The sequence below is a fragment of the Lethenteron reissneri genome, chromosome 33 (assembly GCF_015708825.2).
Source record: "Lethenteron reissneri isolate LAM-NWPU_2019-01 chromosome 33, ASM1570882v1, whole genome shotgun sequence".
Taxonomy (NCBI): domain Eukaryota; kingdom Metazoa; phylum Chordata; class Hyperoartia; order Petromyzontiformes; family Petromyzontidae; genus Lethenteron; species Lethenteron reissneri.
Window position 1 is genome coordinate 9882772 of NC_083811.1, and position 17574 is coordinate 9900345.

General features: G+C 41.8%; 1 protein-coding gene across 1 annotated transcript in view; it reads left to right on the top strand.

The window, feature by feature from the left end:
- The window catches only part of LOC133350331 (serine/threonine-protein phosphatase 6 regulatory ankyrin repeat subunit A-like), a 63833-nt gene that overhangs the window by 14973 nt on the left and 31286 nt on the right, over positions 1 to 17574 (top strand). Inside the window, exons 6-8 of the mRNA XM_061564569.1 lie at positions 1315 to 1378; positions 2992 to 3081; positions 6272 to 6391. Coding sequence (XP_061420553.1) covers positions 1315 to 1378; positions 2992 to 3081; positions 6272 to 6391 — 274 coding nt within the window. The remainder of the gene's footprint in view (positions 1 to 1314; positions 1379 to 2991; positions 3082 to 6271; positions 6392 to 17574) is intronic.

Consider the following 17574-nt stretch of genomic DNA (forward strand, 5'->3'; position numbering starts at 1 on the left):
AAGGCATTATTGCCAACATGATTCCTTGAATAAAGGTGTCAGTTTTGTACCAGTTTAAAAGGGTAAAAACCTATTACTATATTTGTTTATATGTTCATATCTATATAATTCTATGGTCATACCCGTAAAGGATTTTTGCTTGGGTATTGTGCTGTGCGTGTGCACTCTGACGCAACAAAATACATTAAATCAGCAGAGTTTGTTTGGCAAGCCCGACTCTGCTTACGAGATCCCGAAAGTTGAAACCGGTCCGGGAGTTTGCAAATGTAAACAAATGTGGCTGGGTAACGCGAGTCTCGAAGGCCAGTAAACTAAAAAATATTCGAAGTCTGTGTGGAGATACACATCCGAGGTCAATGCATTAAGTATGTTTGACATATAAGCCCATGTGTTTTCTTTACACCCACAAAATTTAACGGTTCAAAACTGTCATATTTACAAACCCATAAATAAATAGTTACTAAAGAGTGCCACGTTACAGTGACCAAGCAAAGGCCGTTTCGCATTGGGATCAAACCAGTTTACACAACAAAGGCCCATTCCTAACAGCGTGTTTCAGCCGCACCGAACCTCACAATAATAGTATCCAGGTGCCTACCTTGGCTCCTCCCACCCTCAACCAGTATATATACAAGGACTGTGTTCTTGGAATTTCTCTCACTTGATACAGCTATCGTGCTGTGACGGTCCCACCTGAAGACGGAAGCTTGTGTTGCTTCCGAAACGTCGTGATTTTTATTTTATTTTTATTTTACTTTTATTAATTTTAATTTTTTACCTACGTGACTTTACCGAAAAAACCTAAGAATATGGTATCAAACCGTTTATGTGTTACTCCATTGGCAGTGGTGCACAAGCACAAACAACAGAAACTCAACCTTCGCCAATAACACCGCGCTCACGAGGAGCACACTAAGGATAGATTCTGCCATGAAGAAGGGCCACCTTTTGAAACAAACGTCGCCATGCTATGTTCTCCCCCGTATGACAGTGCTCAATGCTCACAACGTCCACTGCAAACAGATGCCACAAGAGGGAGACACGTGGGGTGTTCCCCGCACTGCACAGCAGGCACCCTCACCGTGTCCTACCTGTGCCGGTGGCACTCCCCTAGGTCCACTCAGCCTCAAACGAGTACCTGGTGCGGTGTGTAAACATCGCCAGTGGGGAGACAAGAGGCGGTCGGGCGTGGTGCTGCCTACCCACCCGGCCTTCATCATAGGTGCTCCCTAAAGAGCACTTGCCCCAACAGTCTGTTCAGGCTCTGGTGTGTGGGTGTGGGTGGTGAACTTTGTGTGTCGCCCTGCCCCACAGGTGCATCAATGGGAGCAGCCTGCTGCACACAGCCGCTCACTTTGGGGACACGGAGACCATCCAGGTGTGAGGTCACACGGTGTGGCTGGGCCATCATGGCCTGTCGTTGAACTCGGATGGGAGGGGGGGGTCTTTCTACCAAACGCTCATTTGTGGTCCGAATTTCGGCTTCGTCTGGGTTTGGTGCCACGCGCTTGAGCCGTTCTTTCTGCTCTCACGTTTTCGCCCTGCAACGTTCGTCGCCGATGTCCCCTGCGGCTGCTGCTGCTGCAGGAGGTCGCCCAGCTCCTGTCGATGATCTCTCAGTTGTGCGTGGCGAGAGCTTGAGAGGAGAGATGCTCAAACGCGCGGCTCCACCCGGAAAAGCCACACGAGGATTACATGGTTTAATAATTATATGCATTGCTACGTAACAATAAACATTATTTATACGTGCATACTGAAGCACTGCGCATACTTTGAACATGTGCTACGTACGCGTTCGCGTGTATCTGAGCACGCGTGTGTGTATACACACATACACACACACGCGACTCAGCCTCAAATGAGTACCTGGTGGGATGTGTAAACATCGCCACTCGTGTGCCATACCAGCCTTCATAGGTGCTCGCTAACTGCACTTGCCCCTACAGTCTATTAAGGCTATATGGGGGATCTTTGTCTTTGTGTGCATGCACTGGCCAATGGTGCTCGTTTAAGTGATGAGCTGCCGAGTTTAAACCATTTTACCACAGCGATTTTCAAAGGTAATCATACCGCATTAGAAAAATGTGGAATATTTTTTGACACTGTTCTATTTTTATTTGGAAATAGAAATATGCCGTAAAAGGGCTTACGGCTTAATAGTGGTTGCACACGTGTGCATCTTTCCTTTACAGTCATACGTATGCAGTGCATCGATAATTATCCATTGCATAACTGTAAGTTCCAATAACTGCATCTATTACCCAAAATAAAAAGTCTTTTATTTTTCTCTCCATCTCGAATCCGTCTATCTCAGTGAAATACAGCACAGGAGACATTTAAGCAATGCCTTCTGATTAATGTGTGGAACCAGCACACAAATGTATTTGTTTTCACATGCACTCACGCCGATTTTCACTCATGGGTTCTTTAATTATTACGTACAAATGCATTTAATTATTAATTTGCTGCGGTCCCATGCCAGCCCAGCCCCGCATTCGTTCTACAGCATAGGCAGGGAGAATCGCTATTGATTCAAGCGGCGTTACATAAAAATTTACCCCGGTTTGGCAATCGACATACATTTATAGTGATTGACCTCTGGAGAGTGATGAGCATCTCATGCTTGCGTTCTCACTGGGAAATGATGAAGGCGACCTGCATGAGCACTGAGCAGCGGTGCCTCTTGTTGTAGCTGTGTTACTCTTTGGTTCTTTCGGTAAAGTCACGTATAAAGATAAAACAAGAAAATATTATTTAATTTATTATTTTATCTTTATAAGAAATTATTATTTAATTTATTATTTTATCTTTATACGTGACTTTACCGAAAGAACCAAAGAGTAATCCCTACAGTCACGAAAGCTCCAAATTAAGATTGTAGCTGTGTTGTCCAGCATTCAAATATGTTGCAGGAGGGAAGAAAACCGAAGAGGGTCTTGCACGGCAGATGACCTGGTCCGCACTTTCCTCCCCTGCCGCTTGTGCCCGCAGGATCTGCTCGGATGGGGTGTGGATGTCAACCTGCTGGATTACAGGGATGCCACGCCTCTGCATCGCGCTCGGCACGGCCCAGCTACTCAGGTACCTACCTCGCCCTGTACAGCTGTGGACGTTGCCAGCCGTCGAGGTGGCCAAATTTCAGCCTCCCGTGACTCTGCCAAGTTGTCAAGTGCAGAGACTAAATGGTCTCGGCATGATCAACAATGACCGCACAGAAAAAAGCCTCATTACATTAAGTTTGGGGTTTAACTTGAGGTGGCTCAGAGGTCAGAACGATTCGCTGGCACCGCTGAGATCCTGGGTCTGAATCTCATCGGCCACATGTGATTATATTGCAAAGCGTTGATTATCTCAGCATGGTAACAAATTACTGCACCAAAAACCTTAATGTTACATTTTGCACCGCACTTAATTTTGCGAAATTAAGCTCTGAGAATGAAAAATATTTGACCGTCAAGTGAGAAACGTCACTCTTGTGTCGAACAGAGGTGACTTGAAGTGATCTCAGAGGTAGCTCTGTATATCCACTTCAGTGTTCCATTGTTTGACACGAAGGGCTGCACTGCTCTGCGAGAGCTCTGAATGCATACTCTGTCTCAAAAAATGACACCAAGGACAGATTCAGGATAACATTTGGGGAAAAGATGAAAAAAAATGTCACGCACACTTTAGAAATTTCTGCTGTCAGATTAATATTCATCATTCTTTGCTCCAGGGCTAAAATAAATTCTTTGATCATACAACTTCATTGTTAGGGGACTGTGAAAATCGTAATCACTGTCGTCATCATTATTCGTCACTGTCGTGAATCACTTTCATTCGCTTATTTCTATCGTCGTGATGATCGTCATCAATTGTCATCACCAAACATCATTATTTCTCATCAAACATCATTGTCCTGAGTGTGCAAAGCTGAATATGCGCCTCTCTCATGCCTATCGCCTGCTTGTGCGGGCAGAGATATTCTAAATGATCAGCCCCAGCTTGGTACGTATGGTCAGTTTCGTCTCCTTGGAGCCTTGTTCTCTCAACGTACAGGCGTTGTTAGCCTCAGCAGAGTCACGTGTTTGATTGATATCGCTGATTGGAGATCTCAGAGATGACTCACCAAGCCGCCCTGGTTGCTGCTTAGTGAAAATAAAAATACCCCCTTGACATTATTCACAAAGTAGGCCACCGTGTGCCGGTTTTCACAGCCCAAATCTTAAACCGGATGATTAACAAAACTAAAATATATTTTCTTCACACTCTCAAAAGAGCTCGGCCTGCATTGAAAAGTAATACTGGTAGGAACCTCCTGTTCTTAGGTTTTTTTCGGTAAAGTCACGTAGGTGGGGCAAGTGTTGCCTCCGAAACGTCGTGATTTTTATTTTATTTTTATTTTACTTTTATTAATTTAAATTTTATTTTTTTACCTACGTGACTTTACCGAAAAAACCTAAGAATATGAATCCTTGCAGTCACGAAAGCTTTAAATCTAGAAGGAACCTCCTGGTTACACCAGCCCACAGACGATTATTGTGTCCGTCCGTCGTGCAGGGAGGGGCTGGGTGGGGAGGGAGGGGCTGGGTGGGGAGGGGAGGGTGGGGAGGGGCTGGGTGGGGGTGGGAGGGGTGGGGCTGGGTGGGGAGGGGCTGGTCACCCCGTGGTGCCCTTATAAAACTCAACGTTTAACCTACTCACGCCGGCTTGTGCCCGCCCTCACAGTAGGGCATATTTGCGGAATACACCACGCCGCCTTTGACCCTGGCCATTGACCGAGCAACCCAACGTTCCTACCAGCTCCCTCCGCAGGAATGTGTTAACGGGCGATGCTCAGGTGGGCTCCGAAGTGAAGAGTGCTGAACTGGCGTTGCTGGGATCCTCGGTTTAAATGTGGGTTATCACCCGTGATGAAACCGGATTCTCAAGTGAAGTGAGTTCATGTTTTCAGCCAAGTCACCAATCGTCACACAAAAACACCCCATGATATGTTATTTGGTATTGCACTTGGCTTGGTTAAATTTCAGCTATGAGAGTAAAAGAATATACAGATATGAAAATCAATTTGACTGTCATGCGACAAACCATCTGTGATAATAGTAGAGCGTGTGTAAAAGTGTCACCCTGCTGTGTAATGGATAAAGGCTCTTCTGCAGTCGCCATCCTCTGATGCACCTCCGATTAGTACGGTGCGAAAGAAGTTAAACATACATACACACAGTGCAGTGCTCTCCTAGATTCCGAATCGATATTTCATCTCGTGACACGAAACTGATGGCACAGTTGGAATACATTTAGGCACAAAGATAAAAAAAGAATACAAGATGAAGAGGAAATTAATCTCAGTGGGATTTTTAAAGAAAAACAAAGGAATATTAGTAAATAATTATAATAATTATAAAATAAGACAAGTAAGCATCTGCTGTGTCCTTGCAAAGAACAGAGAGACACTGCACAACAAGCCATCCTGACGTCACTCTGGAGGCGCCAGATTGTTTTTCCAACTTCAGGAGCAGAGACGTGCTGCCGACATCTCACGTTAGTCACTTCAGCGTGACGGACATCAGTTGCCCCCACCCCTGGCCCTGCTTGGAGCATGACCTCGACAGATTGAGATTATCTCTAGATTTGAAGCTTTCGTGATTGCAAGGATTCATATTCTTAGGTTTTTTCGGTAAAGTCACGTAGGTAAAAAATTAAAATTAATGAAAGTAAAATAAAATAAAAATAAAAATCACGACGTTTCGGAGGCAACAAAAGCTTCCGTCTTCATGTGGAACTGTCACAGCACGCTTGCTGTATAAAGTAAATAAAATCAAAAGCGTGCTGTGACGGTTCCACTGAAGACGGAAGCTTGTGTTGCCTCCGAAACGTCGTGATTTTTATTTTATTTTACTTTAATTAATTTTAATTTTGTACCTACGTGACTTTACCGAGAAAACCTAAGAATATGAGATTATCTCGTGAGGTGCACACTTCGGGTTCTGGCTCGTCTCACCACTTGTGGCGAGAAGGGCACCCTGGCGCTGGCGCTGTGGCGCGGCTCGGACGTGCCAGTGGGAAATGCGTTTTACAGCGCGGTGCTGAGCTGTGCTTGCTATGTTCTTTCGGTAAAGTCACGTAGAAGGGAAGTAATAAAATAATATTATTTATTTTATTTTATTATGTTTTATTTTTATTTTATTATTTCCCTTCTACGTGACTTTACCGAAAGAACCAAGAAGATGAATCCCTGCAGTCACGAAAGCTTCAAATCGAAATGTGCTTGCTTTGTTGCTACTCACTGCAGCTGCTGCTGGAGCACGGTGGGGCCGTGAACGAGCTGGATGCGGACGGAAACTCGGCGATGCACATGCGCTGCTATGGGGAGCCGGGGCAGCCCAGCGCGCTGGACGCCGCTCGCCTCCTGGTGAGCGCCACACTGGGTTCTTTTTATTGGAATACGCCACAACTCGGAGAAGGGCGAGACCTCTCGCACGTTTGTAGCTCCGTGCTGGTTAAAATGCTGTCGGTACTGAGTCATTGGTTCTGCAGCACGTGTTGAAATGTCCAAACATTTTTTGTTGCCGAAACGTCGTGAGAATGATTTTATGATGTTTTATTTTTATTATTTTATTATTTCCCTTCTACGTGACTTTACCGAAAGAACCAAGAAGATGAATCCCTGCAGTCACGAAAGCTTTAAATCGAAATGTTCAAACATTGGTATGTAAGGTTTTTAAGCACTAGGCACAGAAAGTTTGGTAGTTGCCATTCATGAAGAAAAAATTATCCAGTGTGAGTAAGCACAGTCTTCCTTGCCGGTTCATTTCTCATTTTCTGTACACAACCCCACTGTGTGTCTCATTGTCTCATGGAACTGCTGCCAACAGCATAAATTGACAAGTTTGCATACTGGAAGAACAAAACAAACTATATTTGTTTCATGGAATGAAATATGCATTGCCTATCACACATGTATACAACATAGCCTAGTTTGGGCAGTTTGGAAATGCAGACTTTGGGAACTATTTTTAGTTTAACCGCAGGGGTTTTAACCCCCCCCCCTCCCCTTTCTTCCATTTAGACAAAATCCATTCTTTTTTTTATGCCGGAACATGAAACGTAACTAGAATGTGTTTAACCTGTTCAGCTGTCAATGCGGCTACATTCAGAATATCAAATTATAAATCCCAAAATATACGTATCATCCAAGCATAATGGGGACTATTGAGGGCAGGTGAAACATTTTCTCGTGATACCTGCCGAGTCTAAACGTGTACAGCGAAACACAGACCAGTGCACTGTAACCGCAACTTGACTCTGGCTTCAGCAATGCCTAATGCATCTGGAGATTAATTTTAAAAATCTGTTAAAGTCATGGATGTGGGTGGCAAAGGTATTATGTGATGGCTCGCGCCATACGTGGTCATCATTATCGTCACTGTATCAACAGCCATTGTCTCTCCACTGCTGGATGAATGGTCTGTCCACGCCATTGCGATCCCTCATGATTTTGCGATGGCACAATCCATATCATGCCTGCACATGAGCGTGACTCATCGCTTCATCTCCTGGGGATGTTCCCTCCTTTTGCTGTCATTCCATCATCAGTCTCATCCATCGGCTGTCATCTCTATTACTGATGCATCCTACCCAAACCCACTTTCCTGTAGTCAATAGGAATACAGTATGGCCATACACACTCGCTCATGATGCTTACACATATGATATTAAATGGCCATTCTAAGTAAAATAATGTGCAGAATTTTTACAGAAATAATAACAGCAGGTCTCTGTTGGATGAAGGCCCTCCACACATCACTGTGGTTGTTTTGACCATCTCTATATAACTATCCTTTTGCCCATCCAAGGACGGGTGTATTGCAGTAAATCTGAAACTTGCAAACGAAAAGCAGACCGCGACGTGGTATTAATTGCATCAATGCGTGTGCAATTTGTAAGGCCGCGGTGACACAGACTTATTTCATTTAAAGATTATAATCCCTTGTTCATCATGGCCTCCTTTTTACTTCTATGTCTCAACAGCGTTACGGAGATCACGTGACGTGAGGGTTCTGCCTTTGCAGTGAGGGTTGTGAGTTGACACCGAGGAGGGGGGAGGAGGCGCCTCGTGCACCCATGTGGAGTGACGTCAGCCGCTAATTATTATGAATTGGGGGTGGGGTCCATTTGGAGGATGTCAGCTTACAATGATTATTAATGAGGAGGGCTGTTTGATGTGGAGTGACGTCACCTGCTCATGATTATTAATGAGGGGGGCTGGTCGACGTGGAGTGACGTCACGAGCGTTGCACACGGACATTCTTGGGTGATTATAGTAGGTAATTATAATGGAGGAGGGATGTCCATTTGGAGGACGTCACCCGCTCATGATTATTAATGAGAGGGGGGCGGGTGTCCATTTGGATGACGTCACCCACTCATAATTATTAATGAGGGGGGCTGGTCGATGTTGAATGACGTCACGAGCGTTAAGAACAGACATTCCTGGGTGATTATAGTAGGTACTAGCTTCTTTGCCCATCCTAGGATGGAAGCTGTAATATTTACGAAAAAAATTATCAGAGTATAATTGTATCTTGTGTTAATTTAATGGCAGTGAATCTTGCACGAAAGTATGTCATCAAACACTTCACTGCATTTCATCTCATTGTAGCACTGTATTAATGGCAGTGAATCTGCCACAAAACGAAGTCATAAAACACTTTACTGCAGTTCACTGTAGCACTGTGTTAATGGCAGTGATTCTTGCACAAAACTACGCCATAAAACACCTCACTTCATGTCATTGTAGCACTGTATATAACTGACCTTCAATTTGTTCAAATTCACTGCTCTGATACTTTATTCTCTTCTGCTTTCAGTCACTGGGGTTGAAATAAATTAGAATTCGATACAATTTCTGGAAAATCACCGAGAAATGTCTATTTTACCATAATGTAGAAGCATAAATTAGACTTACATTTTGTCTCAAGTGTTGAAGAAATATATAAAGACACTAAATCCACACTGTGTTGCTGTGTATAATAATTTATTAGATTCACTTTCAATAAAGAAACATTAAACTTAAAGCGAATTTGCAGAAAAAAATATTTCCGCTCAACCTTCTTCTGCTTGAGTGTAAAAATCAACCCGCTCATGAATATTCATGACGGGGGGTGGGGCATGTGGAGTGACGTCACGCGCGTTACACACAGACATTCTTGGCTCATTGTAGAAGTAATCATATGCTTGTTGGTATTTCTGTAACGCTGGCCAGGTGGAGAGAAGGGGGGTTGATTGGGCTGAGGTGGAGGGGAGGGGCTGATGACCTCAGAGACACTGGTTACTACTATAATGAGCCAAGAATGTCTGTGTGTAACGCTCGTGACGTCACTCCACATGCCGCACCCCTCCCCCCGTCATTAATATTCATGAGCGGGTTGATTTTTTTTTTTACAAATTTCTCCTGATGACGATTGCTTGTGTTGTGATCGAAACGTCGTAGTTTTTTGTTCTTTTCTTTGAACATATCTACGTGGCTTTACCCAAAGACCCAAAGAGTATAGTGAGAGGAGTTAAGACGTCACGCAAGATTGGGGTGACGTCAGGTATGAGATGGGAGCAGCGATGACGTCATGTGATACTGGTGAGTTGTAGCAGAGGGTGATGACGTCATGCTCAATTGGGGTGCGTTTGTGATGAGAGGGGGTTGACGTCACGCGACATTGGTGAGGTAAAGAAGAGGGATTTAAGATTTTAAAAAACCTACATATTCACCACACTTTTACCGGTGGAGTTCCGCGGGTACCTGCTTGTGTTTCACTAACCTTGGATGTGGCTGGAAATCTAGTTCAGTGCACTCAGAATTTTATCAAATATAAAATGACACCTTTTAAAACAGCACAGTAACTACAGACAGTCAATATTAAGGCTAAATCTCGGAGCTGTAGAGATTATCAATAGAATGTCCGTTTAAAATTAATATAACAAAAATAACACGTGGATGCACTGCATATTTTCCATGTAATGGAATGTATAATCAATATGCATATCCTTAATTTGTGCAAAATAAGATCTGCAAGTACGAAGCATTTATACTGTGAATATATAAATAATGCCTAAGTGTGCATAATGATTCCACAATTTAACCTAGAAAATGATTACAATTTTTTATATAGAACAGCAATTATTTCCAAACAGTGATTATTTAGCATGCAGCCAAGAGCTAGTTTATTTGTATGCTAAGTTACGTGCCTCGGTTATGTACAGGGTTAGCATAAGAACGTGTTATTTCCATCAGTAATGAGCTCAGGTTTTTTTTTTCTAATTGCACATTTAAAAAAAATCGTCTGAAGAAAGATTGTAATTTTTTTCTCAAAAATTAACTTGTCACCGGGCACAGGAGTCTTAGCGCTGAGCCGGAAAAGTGACAGCATGCAATTTCAGACAAAGGATCTGATTTCGACCTTGATATGCAGCTAAGGTGAAAGTAGGCGCACAGAAATGTAAAGTTTGCTTTGCAGCGTTAGGCCTTCTGGAACGGGTTTGTCTGCTCTGCAGGTTACACTTCTTCCCTGAAGAGTTTTCATTTCGCAAAAAAAGAACAATCATCAAACTCGTATTACGGTAGTCGTGCAATTATCTGTGGTTATCGCAATAAAAAAATAGTCATTTCGCCAACATACAATTTGGTCATCTTAATGAATACTCATTTAAAATCTCCAACCATTATAGAAAACACAAAAGCCAGCATGTCACTTTGCTGGCAGAGCCAGTGCCAGCATGACATTTTTGGCCGCAAATCTACATGACAACGAAGCGTGGCTATCGAGATTAAAAACACAACATGCGAGTGCAGAACCACTGTGTAGAGGGCTCCAGGCATATCCTGTGCAATTTCTCACTGTCAGATTGTCTTGACTAATGGCAAAGTTGGAATTGCATACGTATACTTGGGAAAAAAATAAAACCCCATCATCAGTTGATGTCATAGAAAGAAGTTTCTGAGTTTTCCCCAAGATAATGACATGTTTGAAGTTTAGAGGTTGCGAGGAGGAGAGTGCTGCAGTGTTTTAGGTTATAAGAATATAGCGGAGAAACGTTTGCACTTGTGTGCTTTGTGCAAAAAGATTACTTTTATTATGTTGAGAATATAATACACTGCGAATAAAATGGTTGAAATCCCCCCTCCCTCCGCCCCCCACAATACCTTAAATGCTTGTTTCAAATAACTTTTCTTCTTTCCATTACGAACAGGAAATGTCATGTTGGAACGATGAGGATTGCTTAAATTTGGTTTCAAGAGCCATAGAGCAATAAAACATACCCTACACTGTAACGTGCAGAAAATGGGTTTAAAAAATACGAATTTTTAAAATGCGAGGTAGTTAGGTTATTCATAATTAGTTGGTTTGTCGTGAAAGAATTTTATTTTATTTTTGATACATTTGATAAAAAAAAGTGTGAACAGTGGTGAGTTTAAAAGTTGAGGCCAGAAGCCACACGTACAGGATCGTCTGTCTCTGTTTCACGTTTAATGGAACGCATTGTCTGTTTTGACTTGAAAAGTAGATTGATATTAAAATGCATTCATCCATTACTCTACCATCTGCTTGATGTGGCCTTTCCTGATTAATTTTTCACTTATTTTTTGTGTATCTTTTTTTTTAAACTGGAGACCAGCTTGTCTTTAGCCTGTTAAAAAAAAATTAAAGATGCAGCCCGAAAATGTCTTCCTCACACCACTGGAGGTCTAGAAAGCCCCTCTAGAAGATATTTGGCCTACTCTTCCATGCTGGCCAGACGTCTTGGACATGACCTGCTGATCGAATAATTGCGGTTATACCAATTTATACTGCTGGGTGGATTTATTAAAAGTCTACATCATTTCAAGTGCCATGCCGGGAGATCGATTAGAACCTGCAAACCTGTGGATTGAAAGGCTAGTGTGCTCACCGTTACACAATGTCTGTTCTACCATCTGCTACATTTACTATTGTTTTATTTAATTTAGTATCGATCACAATGACAGTGATATGATCAAGATGAAGATTACAGTCATGCTAATAACTTGAGAATACCAATGACTAATAAATCATAAAATATATACTGACAGGTTTTAAAAGATTTCGGTTGGGATGATAAAAACATAAATAATCCGTGATTACAATGATTTATGACTGCGTCAGGATGCAGTCCAATGTTCATTATCCACCATAATATTTTGAGAACATTCAAACGTGGAATGAATTCACATTTGTTTAGTGCAGGGAAGAGATCCGTGCAGGCAGTCTCAGCATTGCCTCTTCTAATTTATTTCATTTATCTTGTACCTACAGGCCATATGAATAGTCATAGAGTTGCTCCTGGCATGGAGCGGTGGCACAATGCTGCGTGCACTGCACTGTAAATCTTAGTCTCCTTCATCAACATACAACTGTCCAGAGTGGTGGGGAAACGTAGCCATGCAACCTCTGTGACCAACACAGGTATGGGAAGGCCACCATCTAGCAGTAGATTGTTGTAGAGGTGCTACTTAATTATTTGGCTTAGTTCCTTCATATTACAGGAAGATGAGTGGGAGTCTGTGTTGCAAACATTGAGGCATAACCTGTAAAGTAAACAGAAGGTTCGGGAATAAAAAGGCTACTCCTTATGATTATTATCTCCGATGGAGTAATTACATTGCTCTGGTTCACAATAAGAGCAGGGCAATACATCGTGTGGAATTCTGATAATGGTATTAGTTTTTTTATCAAAGTGTGTATCTGTGCATTGACGTACGGTGACTAATGCCCTCATGACATCGCAATTTAATTTCCGCGTTGTTAGCATTGCAAAGGTGGTTGCGGAATACCGCGGGGCGATGCCTCAATCGGCTCTCGTGTTGTCCGGGTCACGTGGCAGCTGTTTTAGCAGGAATTACTGCTATTTTGCGATGAACAACCCCCATCCACGGCCCTTGCCGTGCAATTCTGCTGCCTCGGTCGGTGGCGAATAAAGTCCAGCTGTGTGATTACCCTCTAATATTATTCATAACAATGCCCCAGGTGAGTGTCAGTTCTCTGTTTGATGTGGGCCTGACTGCCGTGGTGAAGTAGAGTTAAACTCTTACTTCCTCACATGACTGACATAACTCAACCGTGGCCCTCAGTCCCCCATCAGTTCTGAATCCGCCGACCATGGCGTGTGATGGAGCAGAGGTTCCTAATAATCATTGGGTACCAGGGCCGGATGAAGGTTCCCGTAGTCCCTAGAAACTTATGTTTCGTAGGCCTTCAGTGATAAATCTCTACGGTTGGAACTACTGTCCATCTTCTTGGTTCTTTCGGTAAAGTCACCTGAGGACGGCTGCTTTCGTCGTCAGAATTATTTTATTATGTTTTATTTTTTGTATTTTATTATTTCCCTTCTACTGTGACTTTACCGAAAGAACCAAGAAGATGAATCCCTGCAGTCACGAAAGCTTTAAATCGAAACTACTGCCCATGTTACTACTGCCACTGTCACTCACTTGTTCATCTCCCGTGTAAATGTATCTCACCTTATGAAGAAAATAAAAGATTCACATTACTCTGCCTCTATGTATATACACTGTGCCTATCCTTGCTATGTACATATATTTATTGAAGAAGATATATTGTTTAGATGTTTTATCGCACGAAAAAAAATGATCAAATTTGTTTTTCATAGGCGCTTTAGTTTTCATCGGCCCTAGGCGCAGAGCCTACTGTGCCTATTGGATAATATGGCCCTGCTGGGTACGAACAGAACACCTCGATTTGATTATCACTCCTCATGCTCGTGCTTTGCAAATTAATTCCATAACAATATTAATCTCTCTTGCTGTAACTACACTTTAGCAGATGTCATAGCTGGCTGCGTAAATTTATCATACTTCGCAGCTTTTCAACTTCATTAATTTTTTTGGAAAATTGCTGCTGAAAGACACGCTGAGATGGCCAAAATAAACCTTTGCCTAACAACATGATTGTTTATTTTATACCATGAATCAGTATTAGCTGGGACAATATAAACACTTTTAATAATTCACACTGTGTTAATTTGTATGCAGCAAATCAAACGGATGAGTTGCTGCATCGGTATTCACAGCTTGCGTCTTTTCGCCTAAGAAACGCTTTACCTAAAAATACCATCATACATTCATTAGATCCCAGACCGTTCCTTAAGTACTAAGCAAGGTCGGGGCTTTAAGGGAAGTATCCATGGAATTATTACGCTCCAACAATGAAACTAAAATTTCCACCTCCGCCTCCACCCCCCCCCCCCTAATTATATATCTGAGCAGTGATTTTTTTTTATTTTTAACACGTAGGCTTTCGCGAACAATATTTTACATAATAGAGGGATTTTTTTTTACTCTCCAACACAACCGGTGTGCTGAACTAGTGACGAATTGGCATGTTTTGTTCGCGTGACAACCCTTACTTTTGTCCAGGTGGTGGCAGGTTTAATGGCACATTTATATTTATGCGATCTAACCCAAGCAAACCCTCTAGAATGGATTTTCTTTGTTAAATACATTGGACTGTTAATATATTGTCAGTTGGACTGACCCACATTTTCATTTACGCTGCCTCTTGGGCATAGAGTTGAAGCTGCCAGGATTCATACCCAAAATGTAATTCCACGTAGCCATGATGCAGGTGCGGCCCAAACTGTCCATGTGGGATTACGAGTATCTGTAAACGCTGTGTCTGTGGCCGCCGATGGATTTAATGAAGTGTTTTGCACGGACGGTCGGGTGTCACAATGAATTTGCTATGCTTAAGCAGCAGCGCATCTAATTTTGCTGAACGTTTGCTAAATGAGCATTGCCAAACTGCATTGCTGAGCCCTGGAGGTTTGTTGGCTTCAAGATGTTTTTTTTTATTCTTCTATGGTTCAAACGAAATTAACTATTTTTGATCGAAATGTTTTTTCTGATTGTGAAAGCCCAACAAAAAATTGCAGCCCTGGTTATTTTTAACAAACAAATGGTAATTATAACAGCAATGATAAAAACATTAATTACTTAAAGGAGGTAACAGAATGTTACACCTATTGTTTTTTTGTTCCCCCCCCCCCCCCCCCAACATTTGAGCAACACAGATTACAATATGTAACGTAATTTTTAGTTCCTGGGTACTAAGTGTTTTATTTTTTTAATTGCTTATGCCTAAAAAGTATAGAAAATTGCTATTATTCCCCACAAACTTTTATTTTGTGACCAGGACTTTGTGTCAACGAAAGACACAAATGCACACCACGTTTTCTCTTTGAAAATAGGTAAATTTCAAAATATCACTGTCCTGGTCACAAAAGCAAAGTTTGTGGGGAATAATAACCATTTTCTGTACTTTTGAGGCATAATCAATTAGGAAATAACACTTACTATCCAGGAACAAAAAAAATAGTTTTGTTACACAGTGTTATTTTTATGATAGCAATTTATACTTTAAATAATGCATAGGAAATGTGTGGTTTGCAGTGCAGTACTGAAAAATGTGGTCTTGCGTTTTTACGCCACAAAATTCTGACACACTTTCCAGCCGTTGCCTTCGTGCTGCTTTACCAACTTTTATTACCGTGACATTTATTCCTTCGTGATGTTAGGCTTTTTGGTATTTTATTTTATTTCGCTTCTTTATGCAGGAGAACCTCAGTTAGTCTCATGATTATTTAGGATGCTCTCGCCAAGTATTTTTTTGCAGTTGGCGGCGAAGCTTACAATGTATATTCCAATGAAGAAATTTGTGGGTACGTTACAACATTTGGCACATTTTTTTTATTTGTTTTATTTTACTTTTATTAATTTAAATTTAATTCAAATTTTTTACCTACGTGACTTTACCGAAAAAACCTAAGAGTATGAATCCTTGCAGTCACGAAAGCTTCAAATCTAGAATGAACACATTTGGACCATCACACAATGACCTACTCTTGCGAATGATGCCATGGGATCTTTAACTCATACTCTGAAGCAGACGGCACGAATTTCTCTTAACAGATAATAAAGCCACAATTATAACCAGGGCGGCCTTTGGATTCGAACCGTGATCGTGTGCAACAAGTGGCCAATGGACTGCCGCTGGGCCGCGTCACCAACACAGGTGTTCTGCAATTTGACAAGGAGATAATCTAGGTATAATATTCGGAACGGTTAAGTGCCAGCCTTATCGGGAGTGTGTGCAGGCATAATCAGTGCACGGTCGGATGGAGCGCTGTGCGCTTATAGCCATGGTTAAGAGTGTGATAGCAAACCAACTTAATTGATGAAATACTGACTAAATACAAAGACACTCTGTTGATTTGGAAAGCCACTGGCAAATGAAGATTTAATTATGGTCTAAAATAAGTAATGCATGCACTAGCACGTAGCGTCTTTAATTAAAACAAATTGAATGAGAAGTGAGAATAAAGTGAAGTAAGTTTCTCACACTTTAATAATGATTTCTTAATGTGTGGTCGACTGTGTATTTCAGCGTTAAATATTGGCTAAATCAGCTACAATTAACGAAAGCGTAATTAGTAGAAATATATAGTGGTGGTGAATGGTCATGTAGTTATTTGTTAACTTATTTATTTCTGTTCACAACTTTAAAAACTAATATTGATATTTTTCCCCAACAGCATTTCCTATTATCATTATGATTATTATTATAAAGCAGAATTATTATGGTAGGAAAACTGAAGACTCAAGACAATATAAACTTGAATTGTAACAGATGAATAGATTTTGGGTATGTTATTCCAGTTCTCTTTAGGTTAAACAGTATTTGTTATTTGAATAAATTACATTGTGTATCATTCGTTTTTTTTACCTGTCATAATTAATACTGGGGTGGAGTGGTGACGAAGCGGTTAGCATACTGCGCGATAAACTCGTTTATCTGAATGCTATTCGCAGCCACGGCTCACGTGAGTGGCGAGTGGTATCTTAACGTGAGTGGTGAGTGATATATTAACATGAGTGGCGAGTGGTATCTTAACCTGGGACCATCTCACTAAAGTGCGTTGTAAAGTATCGTCAAACAACCCCCACAACTAACAAGGAATGGGAAAATCTTCATCCAATAGTGGATTGATACAGAGCTAAAAAATATATATTGCTAATCAATGCTACATCTGTCAACACGGCTTCATTTCTTTAAGGTGTTACCCAGATCTGGCACCGCAGTGCGCTGGTTTCACTTTCTGCTATGGTCTATCTCAATTGAGATTCTTACAGCTCATTTAAATGCTAATGCACAATTGAATGTGTAGGTGGATGGATTCCTAATTATGTGCATTATTGCGTGTCTCCAATTTTGTGCTCTTTTTGTCTTATGTCGAAACACGAATATAATTATAAGGGCTCGTGTACGAGTTGGGAGTGCTGTAAAATGTTCCAAGCCCGTGCAGCCTACCCGTGTGAAATAGACTCGCGTTGACGGGCACACAATTTTGTGCAGGTGTCCTTAAGCGGTGAGTTGATCGCCTTCGGACCATGGGCACGATCGAGAGGTCGATCGGGGCCGATCAATTTAATTATACGCTTGTGCGCTAATGAAACACTTGCAAAAACGTGCAAGGCTTGCGAAGTCTGAAACTCGCAAACATTGTTGG